The sequence below is a fragment of the Alexandromys fortis genome, unplaced genomic scaffold (genome assembly GCF_014885135.2).
Source record: "Alexandromys fortis isolate MF-2015 unplaced genomic scaffold, M_Fortis_MF-2015_v1.1 scaffold_69, whole genome shotgun sequence".
Taxonomy (NCBI): domain Eukaryota; kingdom Metazoa; phylum Chordata; class Mammalia; order Rodentia; family Cricetidae; genus Alexandromys; species Alexandromys fortis.
The window spans coordinates 3,927,114-3,940,366 of NW_026067951.1; the positions used below are offsets into that span (position 1 = coordinate 3,927,114).

Below are 13,253 nucleotides of genomic sequence, written 5' to 3' on the forward strand. Positions count from 1 at the left end.
TATGAGCCTGTGGCTCACACCCCATTGCTGTGGCCTGGCAGGCACGTGGCGTCCATCAGCCAGGAAATGTATATGGTTCTGTGGTTTCTCAAAGCAGTCTGTGTGCGGGCCGTAGACAGACCTGCTCACACCATAGTGGGCTTTCACAGAATCAACACCGAGTGCGAATTTAAGTAGCGGCCAACCTGATGGTCACACGTGCTTACAGGAACAAGCCTCTGTGTCTTCTGTGGGGAAACCCACTTTGTCTTTCTGTGCGTGAACTTTATGCCTCGTGCTGAACGGTGGTCATATTTGTACTTCCAGAAGAAACACACCCTGGGGAGAATGTGATAATCCGCTTTCCCCAGTTTTCCCTCGCTTATGCCACCCCTTCTTCCAGAAAAGACAGGAAAAGCAATCACACCGCCAGCCATCTTTCCTCGCTAATGGAAGCAGTGACCCTTCAGAGGCAGACTGACTAGGCAGTGAGACGGAGAACAGAAAACAGAAGCATGGCTAGAAATCAGATTCCATCAGTGTAGGTTTAGAACTCTGAAACTCATTCCGGTGAGGTGTTCAGCCTAAGGAAAGAGCTGAACCTCGGCAGGCCCAAGGTTGCTGATCTGACTGAAGAACAGGGGCCTGAGGGGCCTTCTGAAACCAGAGGGAGGGCAGCCAGAGCTGTACCAGGCTCAGCGTGACCTGACGTGTGCACAGGAAGGTTAGGAGGAGTGAGAAGAGGAGGGAGGAGAGTAGACAGCCATGGTATCTGTGAGGAACACCTTGAGGGGAGGCAGATCCTGAGCAAGGTAGGCTTGTGGCTCTCACTGCAGGGAGAGTTGGGGATGTTCTCTGATCGGGGGCTGGGGGACAGTGGGAGCCCAGCTCGTTCCTATCTTGTGTCCACCCAGGACAACATGGACCTATGGCATCATGAGCTACCCCTCTAGAAGTCCCCCACCCCACCTCCCTTATTCATTTCCGCTTTCACTGGAGAACCTGGCAGTCTTCTCACGTCTGTCAGTTGTAATAATTGAAGCTACTCTGGATTAAAATGATTAGCATGTAGAAATGCATTTCTATACATATATCTACTGATGTGCAGACTGCTAAGTTTAAGTCTTTTTCTACCCTCTGTTGATGAGCTAGTTTTATTCTGTCCTTCCCTGAGGGCTCACCTCTTGTAAGGATGATCCCTTTCTAAGTTTTACTGTAGTGATATGACTTTGGACTTGAGGATAGACAGAAGAAACCCTGGGTCTACTGCTTCTGCTTCTCTTAAGATTAGTGAGGAACTGTGGGTATGAGGGAGAGGGGAGCAAAGGGAAAGGAACACATGCCCTGTAGGCAGACTGGATGAATTACTGGGAAAAGGTGAATCACCTTGGAAGCAGCGGTTAGGTGGACTATGCATGAATCAGGGGTGGGATGTGTAGTTTCCTCGTCTCCCAAATCAGATATTCACTTAGGTGGAATCGACTGTATCTTTTTACACAACATATAGAAAAAAAACATACGTGCAACGGTGAGGTGTGTAGATGTGTCACCAACACAGAATGACCACCAACAATACAACACGCAGAGAGAGAAACAATTATTAGGAAAATGGTTTAATATTGGAGACAGAAGCAAAAAACCGCATCACACAGTAACATACATTACAAAAATAAGTCTGACTGTTTCAACTACACGGTTATGTTCACAATGAGGACAGAAGGGTCAGAAAAAACCTCGATCTAAACAGCAAAAAAGCAAACTCCTAAAGTTTAACTAATACATTTATCCACTCAAAGTGACTGAGTACTTCTAAGTCTAATTATCTTATTGTGTAACTGCACAATACAGAATAAAAAGTGAAACTTACCGCTGTATTTTAAGACAAAATTCTAATGCTAGATATAAGCAAAGGGAAAAAAGAAATCAAGCCAAAGTTTTTAATTCTTAAAAGAAAAGCAACTTTCTTTCTATCAACCAGAAATCAAACTTGAAATCAGTCATTGTCAGGGGCCCACAAGAGTAAGCCACAAAAATTTCCATTTTTTTAATCTCCAGTATAAAAAATCCCACTGGTACAAAATGCATAAGTACAATCAGGTGTAGAAATAGGAAAGCCTGCGTTTTTGTTTTTTTGGCTCAAATTCCATCAAACAACAAAATCCAAATGCATCAATAAAACAGAAACAATACTCAAATGGTCTTACAGTTTCCACTAGGTTGCATTAACTTTGGCTTTTCTCAGACAATATTTAAAAACTACTTTGTAATTCTAAACAAAATGGTATTATTAATCTACAAACAACAATTCCCACAGCACAAAAAACACAAATACATTTTTTGTATGACATTATTCAAAAGGTAATGAAACTACATTTTTTTAAAATTTTATTTCTTTTTAATTAGCACTTAAGATAATAAAAACAGAAACAGTAAATGATTCCAGAGTAGCACAAGCCAAAGAACTAGAACCCCTGCGGTGAAAGAAAGACGAACTTGTTACACCTTGGAGGTGCGCTCTGATCAGAGTTCTCTGAGTTTGAAAGACTATGTTCTACACTTGATTCTTAAAAACGCAGCTTCCCTGTGTTTTGTCTTCCAGAATCAGGCCCTGTACACCCTTGCAGCTTTTTCATTTTGACATTGAAAGATAAAGGACAGTTTGTCTCTGAGGAAGGTTATCTTTCTTACAATGAAACATGCAAAACCAAAAACCTCCCCCTCAATGTACTGTCTTGGTTGCCTGCAAAATTAGAAACACTCAACAGAAAGTGCCTGCCTGGCCCGAGCCTCTGCGGGGGACTGCAGATGGGTTAAGAGGAAGGAGGGCAGTTTGCATCCATGGGGAAAAAAAATCTGATTTTTTTTGAGATTTATGCCATTGATAGATGAATAGATTCTGAATGAGACGGTCTATGAAATACAACTTGTATTCTCTTGTGTTTCTACACGTGTATCTACACACCACCATATAGTAGAGACTGAGAAATGTGTGTGACCACTTTGTTATTGAGCTGAGTGCTGCAGAAAGTACAAAATAGCCCTCAAGGATGAAGGAAGGCCCCGGCAGTAGTAAACAGGTGTGGGGAAGTGCACGTGCTGTAGGAGGAAACTTGTTTTTTGCATTGTGAGAGGCTAATCCTTTCCGACTCAGGGCTATCACATTCACACGCACACTAACCCGTGGGGTGGGTGAGGAGAAGGGGGCTGAGACCAGAAGCTGGGAGTGTATGTTTCCCCCGAGGCTGGGTGTGGGCTGGGACTGTGGGTATGACATTAGGGTCTGTCAGAACAAGACTTCTGTTCATACAAAGCCAGACTCAGCGACTACGGCACTTTAAAAAGTGGCAGCAGGACCTGGTCCTGGGTATTTGGTTAGTAACTATGGTGAAGAACAGAGTTGAGCTCCTCTTACATGGTCAGCCCCTTTAAATGTGTTCAATCAAAAGTCAAAACACGCTAGAAAATCAGAGAGGCAAGGAAAAGCCTGTGGGCTTTTCCCACGGACACCTTGCTTATTCAAGTGTCCGCTGGAGTCCAAGAATCCCTAGCACAATGGCTGATTCAGCATTACTTAGGAGTGTTTAAGAAACGAAAGCAAAATTCCTTGAAAGACTGGACCATACAAAAGCCATTTAACTGCAGGGTGTATGGAAATATTGTATACTTGGACATACCATGAAGCCTGATCTCAAAAAGCAAACAGTGTTTTGAGGGCTTATGTTGGGACTAAGTCTACCTGTTTTTTACCTTCACAGGGTTTAACTCAATCTTTTAAATTGAAACTAAAGGAGCATAGGATAATAGGAGGGAAGGGGAATAAAAAAGAAAATAAAAAAATGGTATAGGAAAAAGACAAGAGTTTTTGGGTGGGAGGGGGGTCTTAAAAAACAAAAATAAGAACTTAGAAGATATAGAGAAGGAAAAATCCAAATCAGAAACACCCCCAAACAACCCAAGGATGACAGTATAAAAAGTTACCAACATTCCAGATAGCTCTGGGTAGAAAGGGTTAAAAGTTCAAGACTTTCTCACCTTAGAGGTTTGCAGATATTATGAAGAAAATACATTGTGAGGGTTGCCTTCACAGCATTGATGTGCAGAGTGGTTAAAAAAGTGAGACATGGGCACTTATACAATGTCTTACAAAAAACAGCATAGAGAAATAACAAACAATAACAATTTCAGGCAACAAGACCACAGAATAGCAAGTTAACAAACTTTGTAACCTTTTTTTTTAAATATTAGGGATTTATACAAAACACATAATAAAATACCCATGTTATCAAATTACTTCTCACAAGAAACACACCGAAACTCTAGGGAGGAAGTACCTTTGGAATTTGGCACTATATAGTTTTCACTTTTTTCTTTAAAAGAAAAAACAAAACAGATCACATTTTGCTGAACACAAACACATCTAATAGTCCACAATAAAAAAAGTGACATCAATGCTTCTCAAGCCAACACAAAACTTATTCTGGAATAGTTTTTTTTTCTCTCACATGAAATTATTTTTTTAAGCAAACAACTTTTTTTTTAAATTCTTTTTTTTTTTTGTTTTAAGTAAACCAATTCTAAGCTTGTCTTATCAACAAATAACATTAAGACCTTGAGACTCATGATGAGACCACAACTGAATCCACAGAAGCACCAACATGACACAGTTACAGTAACCTTTCTCCTGTACATTGAAACAGTATAAAATATAGGTAATTTCATGTGCATTAAACCACGGATTGTCTAACTGTGAGTCAGTTCAGCAAAAGGTGACACAAATAGGTAGCATTTGCCCCAAAACAGGGTAAATATTTTTCTTATACTAATCTACAAAAAGTGGTTCTATATATATATCTTAATGAGAAAGTGAGCCACCTAAAATGGCCTTATCAAAAACTTTACACTGCCTGAAAAATGTAAAAACTATTACAGACCTCTAGAGACTTAAAATCAGACAGTTTTTTTTTTCTCAAACTGTTTTTGGAAGTAGTCTGTTAGAAACCAACATTCTGTGTCCCTGGACACATATTGCTATTGTCACCAGTGACCGGGAAGAATGCCAATCCCTGTGTAATACTTTCAAGTCTGTTTTATGAAAAAAAAAATTAAGAAAAAAAACATTTTTGCCACAGGTTGTTTTCTATAATTTGTCTAATAATTTCAGTCTTGCATGAATGCAGCAATGTTTTTCACATTGACTTCCCAGAATTCATAGCTAGATGAGGTCACATGCAAATTTCAAAGGTCAAACTAGATCAAAGGTCAGTAGGAGAACCAAATATGATGTGAGGTCAGAAAGACATCAGAAACAATGACGGGACGATGGAACTTTTTTGAGACGCCACAGGGACATGCTAGGCAAACGGTGAACTAACGGGCATGAAGATGTCTAGGGAAAAAACAAGGAAGAGTAAAAAGTTACACAGAATCTACGCAGCAGCAACAAAATCACTTTCAAGGGTGCAGGAGAAAAACTAATGCAAATCTGAGGTCTTCAGGGAGTCTATGAGCCAGTCACATAATTTGCATTTCTTACACTCTTTTTCCACAGCACAATGAAACCCCAAGAGAATCCATCTGGAGAGAGTGAGAGGGGATGGATTCTGGGTGTTTGGGGTGAGGGACTAGCAAGGGACGGAGGAGAGGGTCCAGTCTGAACAAAGGTGACATACGGGGAAGTCAAGACAACTGAACTGTAAACTAGATAATGGAAATTACGAACAAAATAATCAGACAGATACAAACAACGAGAGGATAAAGCATGAACTTTAGGTCTAGGGTTCAACAGCGAGACAAAGCCCGTTCCTAGAACAATTCCTCTAGAGACTACTTCAGGAGGCGCTAGCTGGACAGAGAACTGCTCTTTAGGTACCCAATAAGTTAACAATAGGCAATAAATAACTTCCATTATTTCTGAGGCAGTAAAAATTTTGTATAAAAATAGAAATGCTTTTTTTACAAATAAAATTTACAGGCCTGTGGCTTTCTTTTTTATTTATGTATTATTTATGTATTTATTTATTATTAAATTTATCTTTCAAGAAACATCAAGTATTTTCACTCATTTTTATTTTATTTTTAAACCCTGTAGCTTTAAGAAACAGATCTCTAAATCTTTTTTTTACATTAATCCTTTCTAAAAACAAAAATAAAACAATAACAAAATAGACAACCAGTGTAATAATCTGACCAATAAATGTCATGTTTCTTTGAACCCTAAAATAAAATCCTACTTATATTAAAACAAACCAATGTAGTGGGAGGATGTTCTGTGGTGGTTTAAGTGCTTCTCCTGGCTTCTGCCTCTGCTAGGCCACCACGTTAACTCAACCGTGGGGCCTCTGAGGGGCGGGCGGGCAAGGAGGGGTGAGCTCTCCAGGCAGTGCTCTTGGGGCACCAGTGGTTTCAGAGTTAGAATTGCACATTAGTGTTTGCTTGCCTTTTAAAATCTCAAGATGTCATTTATTTGTTTATATGTTTTTCTTTTAAAAAGCAAAACAAAAAATTTAAAAAGGAGTAAGGATATTCAAATTGCAAAACAAAGGAGAATACAGTGGCACAATTAGAGAAGGAATTTACTCAACAGAAACAAGGTAGCCCAAGTTTTAATTATGGCAAATTGGGTGGGGCATGAGTGGAAGGAATGGAGGCCTTATTGTAAAAATAACCGTCTCTCTTGGCAAAAGTTGGCATTGTGGTCCCTCCTCTGCCTTCCCTGTTGAGAACAGGCTGGCTTGTGGGACTTACCCTAAGAAAGCTAAAATAAGAGCAGGGAGCTTCTGGGGTTAGGATCAGTAAGGTTTGCTGTCATTTTTGGAGCGCTTCAGCTGCACCTTCAAGCGTTTCATGCCGATCTGAAAGCCGTTCATAGCCTGGATTGCAGCTTGCGCAGAGACTGGATTGTCATAGCTAACAAAACCTGGAAAACATAAAGGGGAAGGAGGTAGGGAGGTCAGGGTGAAGGGGAAGTCAAGCAGAAAATGGGACTGGCGGGGCTGGCCGGCATAGTATGACTGCAGATGCTGAGAGGTGCCTGTCCCAGGGTCTGAGCTGGGCTCTGCTAGGTTTATACATGCACAGTGCATGTCTGTGGACAACACTGATAATGCCCACTGGCAAGGAGTGAAAGCTAGTCAGAGGGCAGATTCTCCATGAAGGGCAAAACCTCTCTCCACAAAACTAAAGCTAAGTTGTTCTATGAACTTTCCCCCCTCTTTTTAGTGCTTTGAAGTATCCCTGTTTGGTATCCCTCCCCCTCCCTACTGCCCAGGATCCTTTGGAAAAACTCCTCAGAAAAGAATAAGTACTATATATATATATTCATAGACAGAGCCTACAAAGGGCTGGGCTCTGGGATGAGTCAACCACTGAATTAGCTGAGTTAGAATAGTGTATACTAGCTTCTTAACATTTTAGAATTACTGTTCAGACAAACCCAGAGAAAAGTTACATGCCTTTCTCTTTGTATCAGGGCTTAATAATTGTTTCAACATATCCCAGTTATTTGTATCTGCAACAATAAGCCACCATCAGAGAGTGAGAGAGAGGAGAGAGGAGAGAGGAGAGAGGAGAGAGGAGAGAGGAGAGAGGAGAGAGAGAGAGAGAGAGAGAGAGAGAGAGAGAGAGAGAGAGAGAGAGGAGAGGAAAGAGAGAGGCAAACAAATGATAGATATTTTGCACAGATTCAGAAGAGAATTCTACCTGCTGAGTTTGTCCTAACAGTGAACTGTGAGACCAGGCAGGCAAGTGGTGACTTTGAGTGGTGACAGAAAGCTACTTCATGGATTGAATTTCACTTTGAAACATCAGTAATTTGGAAGGTTCTGTTATTTTCACCTATCTACTCCTATGAAGGTTTAAAACTAAAGAGAAAATTCTTTTACAAACCAGTGGAGGGGGCAAAGGACATAAACATTCTTGAGCAGAATTCTCAGCTGACAAAAGTGGACACAAGGTATAAGGCAGGAAAGCTTTCAGTAGGTAGGCCACATTGCAAAAACAGTTGTTTGTGTTTCTATTAACTCCAACTCCCAGTAAAAGTAATCGCAAATCCAAGACTTTCACCCTGATGTGACCTCTCCTTTCTCTTGGGGTCTTTCAGGTAGAAAGTGGCAAGATGATTAAAGAATGGAAATGGGCCAAGAGTGAGATGGATGAAAGGATGGGTTTATTACGATGAGCAACTCAGCAAATTGGGAGTTTAAGGCATAGACTCTTCACCAAGAAACTTGGGAGGCAAAGCTTTTAAGACAAATTGAAAATATATCGGGGATTCTCACAGCTACAGCTTATATTATCATGAACACATTGGTTAAGTAGTTTGTGGCCTGATCAAATCTCTTTGCAGGGTAATGTTTCCTCAAATCATGGACTACTGTTCCTTTCAGTCTCCAGATAAACTTAGGACAATTATGCAACTATGAAAACTATGTCTATCTAAGAACCTTGCCCAGGAAGCCCTCCCACAGGTCAGCTCTGGCTCCCTCATGCATGCCCCTACATAACAGCTTAGCTTCCGTTTCCCTCCGCTGCCACAAAGGGCTTCTATACAGTCCCCATAGTGAGGTGGAGTAGGCTTGGGCTGACAGCCTTTCTCCTAGGGTAAAAACAATCACTGGAAATGGTGATGCACTAATTCTTCTAACCCCGAGGGTTAGGCGTTCCTGGATAGGGAAAGACCTTAGCAGCAGAGATGCAGAACCAAAACACTATCTACCAGCCAGCCAGGCCAAGTTTGAACTTCTGGCTCTCTGAGAACTATTCTGCCTTAGATAGTTTTCTTTGTAACACATACAACCCTATTTCCTTTTGCTCATATCTTATTTTATAAAATGTACCACCTCCCACAATATGAATTATTATTAAACTGTAGGAGTGATATCAACAAACTGCTGGATGCACACTGAGCCAGAGCTTGCTAAACAAGGCAATGAATACCTTGAACTCTTAACATCTTTGCGGATAAATCAGTTTGAAAAATAAGGAGGCCATGGATTTAACAAATGTTGTCCTTGTCATAGAGAAACACTGGGGAAGGAATTTTCATTACTCTGTTATAGGAGGGTGTGGGGGGAGAACAGATGCTCCCTCTGAACCCCAAGGGTGCAAGGCTGAGAGCTAGGTGTGTTGTAGTGTTTGAAGAACACCTGCATGTTCTTGTGCTCTGGCCTGTGCACAAAGCCCTGGCCAACCTGACAATCCAAGCTCATCATAACGCTTTGTTCTTTGTGGCCATGGGACACACCAGCTGCTGGTCTTTAGTCTACAGAGATGCATTGAGGCAGCAACCTGGCCATATCCTGCTTATGAGTGTGTACATTTGTAAGTTAAAGATGGAGGAACAAGCTCTGATACAGTGTTTCAGCTATCTGACTGTAGGAGTAAGGGGTTCGTGGTGTGGAGTGATATCTGTAGCAGTACAGACAGCTACATCTGCAGGGCTTGAAGAAACAACTACTGTTCTATGGTGAGGAAGAACCAGATATATAGGAAGATACTTTAATACTACGGTATAGAATATTACCTAACATAAAAGAATGCCCCCTTTTATATAGCACTTCCCCCTTTTCTGATTAAATAGCTTTGCCCAAATCTGTTTACATGCAGCTAGGAAGTCAGGAGTCACCACCACAAGGAAGGCCCTATTCTGACTCCTGACTGGGAAACCTGCAATATTTAGCTAGGTTTCTTTTGCATACCAAAGCACTTGCTCAGATTGGTCTGTTTGTCAATGAAGACTTTAGCAGAGATAACATTTCCAAAGGGCATGAACATCTGCAGAATGTCCTGGTCTCCAAACTCCTGTGGAAGGTGGTAAATAAAGAGGTTTGCCCCCTCTGGACCTAAAGAGGAAGAAAAAATCAGAGTAAGGTATCCCCCAAGTCTTAGTCCCCAAAGCCTCTTAGGATACTTTAGTAATAGGTAGGTTAGCCATTTGGCTTTTTCTTATAAAGAATAAGCAGATGGATAATTTTAAGTGCCAGTATGATGTTTAGGAAAACACTTGTCCTCTATATGTTCTAATTGGTGGCAGGCATGTGGTGGGGAGGGGGCCTGTTTTTCAGAGAATCCCTGGCCCACTTTAGCTGCTCATCAGCCTCATCTCCACGGTGTTAAGGTGGCAGCAGTGGGCAGGAGAGGAATAGGATTTGGGCATGGGCTACTCCTGGGTGGCCATGTTTCATGTGTAGACTATCTCCTGAAGTGGAGGAGAATGTTCTTTGCATTCTAAGCAAATTGCAGCAATTTAGAATAATGAATACAAAACAGCAATGCTGCTCAGATGTCTCCATCATTTGCCTGGTTATTCAGCCAGTTCTGATTTGGCAAATCTGTGCGCACACACGGTAATAATCATCTTTATTAGGATGACTGGCAGGGAGTTAACAACTGGGGGAAAGGTGGCTAGAATCTTACAATTTTGACAGGTAATTATACTTGAGTACAGTGGACCCAAGAGTTTCTCCAAGACTGACTTAAACACAGCCTTTCTCTTTCCATGCAAATTCCAAAAACCAAGGGGGAAGGGAGAGAGAAGGGAGAAGGTCTTTTTTAGCTATACTGTTTGGAAGGTTAGTTGTCTCAAGTTCCTCACTGAACTCAGGACTCACCACTAAAAGAGTTGTATGGAAGTTAAAAGAATGAGAAGGAACCAGATGCACTGGATAGAGAGGATAAAGTTGGGATACTTCTTGGACGCTGTTAAGAATAGGAGCTCATAGAACTGGGGAGGTGACTTCTGCACCCAGGGAATGTGCCTGCCTATTCCATGTGGAGATCTGTGGCCAGGATCCTGTGAGTCCCCTAAAGAACTTACAGTGGAGAATGGTGTCCGTGTGTGTGGACATGGGGACATGAGGGTTAGAACTCGATAAAATAAGTGAACTGGCACATCTTTGCTCCCAGAAAAGTTAATGAACAAAGTGTCGCAAAGAATGAGACTTTACTGAAGCCATAGATGTAGTTACTTCTTTACTTAAAAACATGTTTGTGTCAGATGGTGGTGGCACACACCTTTAATTCCAGCACTTGGAAGGTAGAGATAGGTGGAGCTCTGCAGGTTTGAGGACAGCCTGGTCTACAGAGTGAGTTCCAGGACAGTCAGGACTGTTACACAGAGGAACTTTGTCTCAAAAACAAAGAACCAAAACCCCAAAACACCAACAATCTGTATTACAGATTCTATGGATATTTCTCTAATCTTGCTCAAGGGAGGCTTGCTTTAAAGGAAGACAACTATAGTTGACACTGCTCCTTAACTGTTTTCTGGTCCTAATTTGGATAGATGCGAAAACTCAAATGCTAGAAATGGGTGTGCTAAGTGCACTGTACTATGTGTTTTCTTAGTAATGGGCATACTAGCCAAATGTGTATCCCAGATTTAGCGTGCCTTTTAAACAAAGGATTTAAATGCATCAAGAAAGATTAATGTGGCTCAATTTGCATTGTAAGGAATGTTGCTTCTCCTGAAGCCTGAGCAATAAGCACAGTTTGAATGAACAATACGGACTATGTGTACCTGAATGATCCTGGGAATCTCGAATGCTATCTACATTCTGATTCTGTTCATGCCAGATAGGGGGAGACCATGAACAGTGAGACAGACAAAAAGAGGTATTGGTCCTTTTGTTTATTATTTTCCCAGGAACAATTATCATCAACATCTTCTTAATCCCCCTTACCCCCCAGCCATGCATGCCACTACGAAGAAGCAGTTTGATTTTTTTTTTTTTTTTTTTTGAGACAGGGTTTCTCTGCATGGCTCTGGCTGTCCTGGAACTTACTCTGTGGACCAGGCTGACCTCAAACTCACAGAGAATCCACCTGCCTCTACTTTCCTGAGTGCTGGGATTAAAAATGTGCACCACCACCACCTGACAGCAGTTTGATCTTTTAAACCTCCTGATCTGGGATTTTAAAAAAAAGTTTCATATAGGAAAACATTCATTGTATGCAAATGATGTAGCTGATATAAATTCAAACACACACACACACACACCTAGATCTCTAAAAGTAATTAAAAGCTGTTCACAACTCACTCTTTGTCTACCTTCTCCTAGCACAACACCTCAACTGGCAGTTGTGTTCTAGTACTGGTCCTTACATGCTGGATGTTGTATTCTGTATTTCTCATAGAGTACCTGATGAAGCACAAAACCCCAAGGCCCAGAGGCAACGATTTTCTAGAACAAAGCTACACTAGACCACAAGTGCCAATTGGCCTCTTGCTGGGGGTCCTAACTATTTGTATGTACAAAACTTGCCTCTTGTTAAGAAAGGGAGATGGGAATGTATAAGAGTAGCCAGAGATGCTCACAATGGCATGAAAAGTGATGGGCTTTCCTGATATTTAGCTCGGTAGAAATGCTACCATCCTTCAGAAAATTCACTATGGAAACATTAAATCATTTCTTTGCCAAGTTCAAGCGGCTCATTTTCCAGCGATGGAAAATATGCCAGAGTTCATGACTAAATAGTTCAGGGCATGTTTCAACTCTAACTAAAGGCCAGACCAAGGACAAGCTGCAGAACAGAAATCTCAAAGTCTGCTGATTAGTAAACCTATTCTTTCCCTTCATTGTAAACTAATGACAGAGGGATGATATTCTTGAGCTAGAGGAACGGGGTGACTAGATGATCAAGAGAGGTATGAGAAGGTAAGAGATGAGGGCTGGGGCAGGGACAAACAAACCAAACCAATGAAATGAACAAACCAAAAGCTATGACTAGTACCAAAAAATAAAGAGCCTTAAAACATATCCTTGGTAGCCAACATCCCTAAATTAGGATTAGGATGTGGTGATCATGACCTCCAGTCCTTACAAGTCAAAGAAAAGCAGCTTACAGCAGTGGGCTGGGAGAAGTCATTTAGAAAAATGCTATTTAACAATTAAATTTTTATACTTATTGGCAGCTTTATATCTGAGTGGCACAAATTTATACTGTCCTATAAAGCCATGCTGGATAATGTAGATCCAGCATTCTCCAGAACCATGTAGGGATTTAGCTTTGTTATCCTACAGGTTCTCTCCCTTGCTACTTACTTCTCACAGTGGCTACAGGAACTAAACAAAGATAGGCTTTCCCAGAGAAGACCTGTGGTGTACATGATGCGAGGTCCCTTTCAAACACCCAGTGGGACACAGGTGTTTGGGACATAGCTGTGCACACTTGAATACCTATAGAAGAAGTCACAGCTCAGAGGAAAGAGCTGAGGAGTAACTTAGGTCTCCTGTATTTCTTTTCTTTATTCAAGATCTCTGTACTTATTTGTCAAA

General features: G+C 41.3%; 1 protein-coding gene across 17 annotated transcripts in view; it reads right to left on the reverse strand.

Moving 5' to 3' along the window:
* Positions 1-1,576: 1,576 nt before the first annotated feature.
* Celf2 (CUGBP Elav-like family member 2) overlaps positions 1,577-13,253 on the reverse strand; it is a 520,719-nt gene continuing 509,042 nt past the window's right edge. For 11 of the 17 annotated variants that reach the window (XM_050150614.1, XM_050150610.1, XM_050150611.1 and 8 more), the window contains 3 exons: positions 9,675-9,818; positions 6,724-6,895; positions 1,577-5,365 (listed from right to left, as the gene is read on the reverse strand). In XM_050150614.1, the coding sequence (XP_050006571.1) occupies positions 6,768-6,895; positions 9,675-9,818 (272 nt within the window). In that variant the 3' untranslated portion in view covers positions 1,577-5,365; positions 6,724-6,767. The remainder of the gene's footprint in view (positions 5,366-6,723; positions 6,896-9,674; positions 9,819-13,253) is intronic. The other 6 variants (XM_050150619.1, XM_050150620.1, XM_050150621.1 and 3 more) reach the window with 1 other exon arrangement.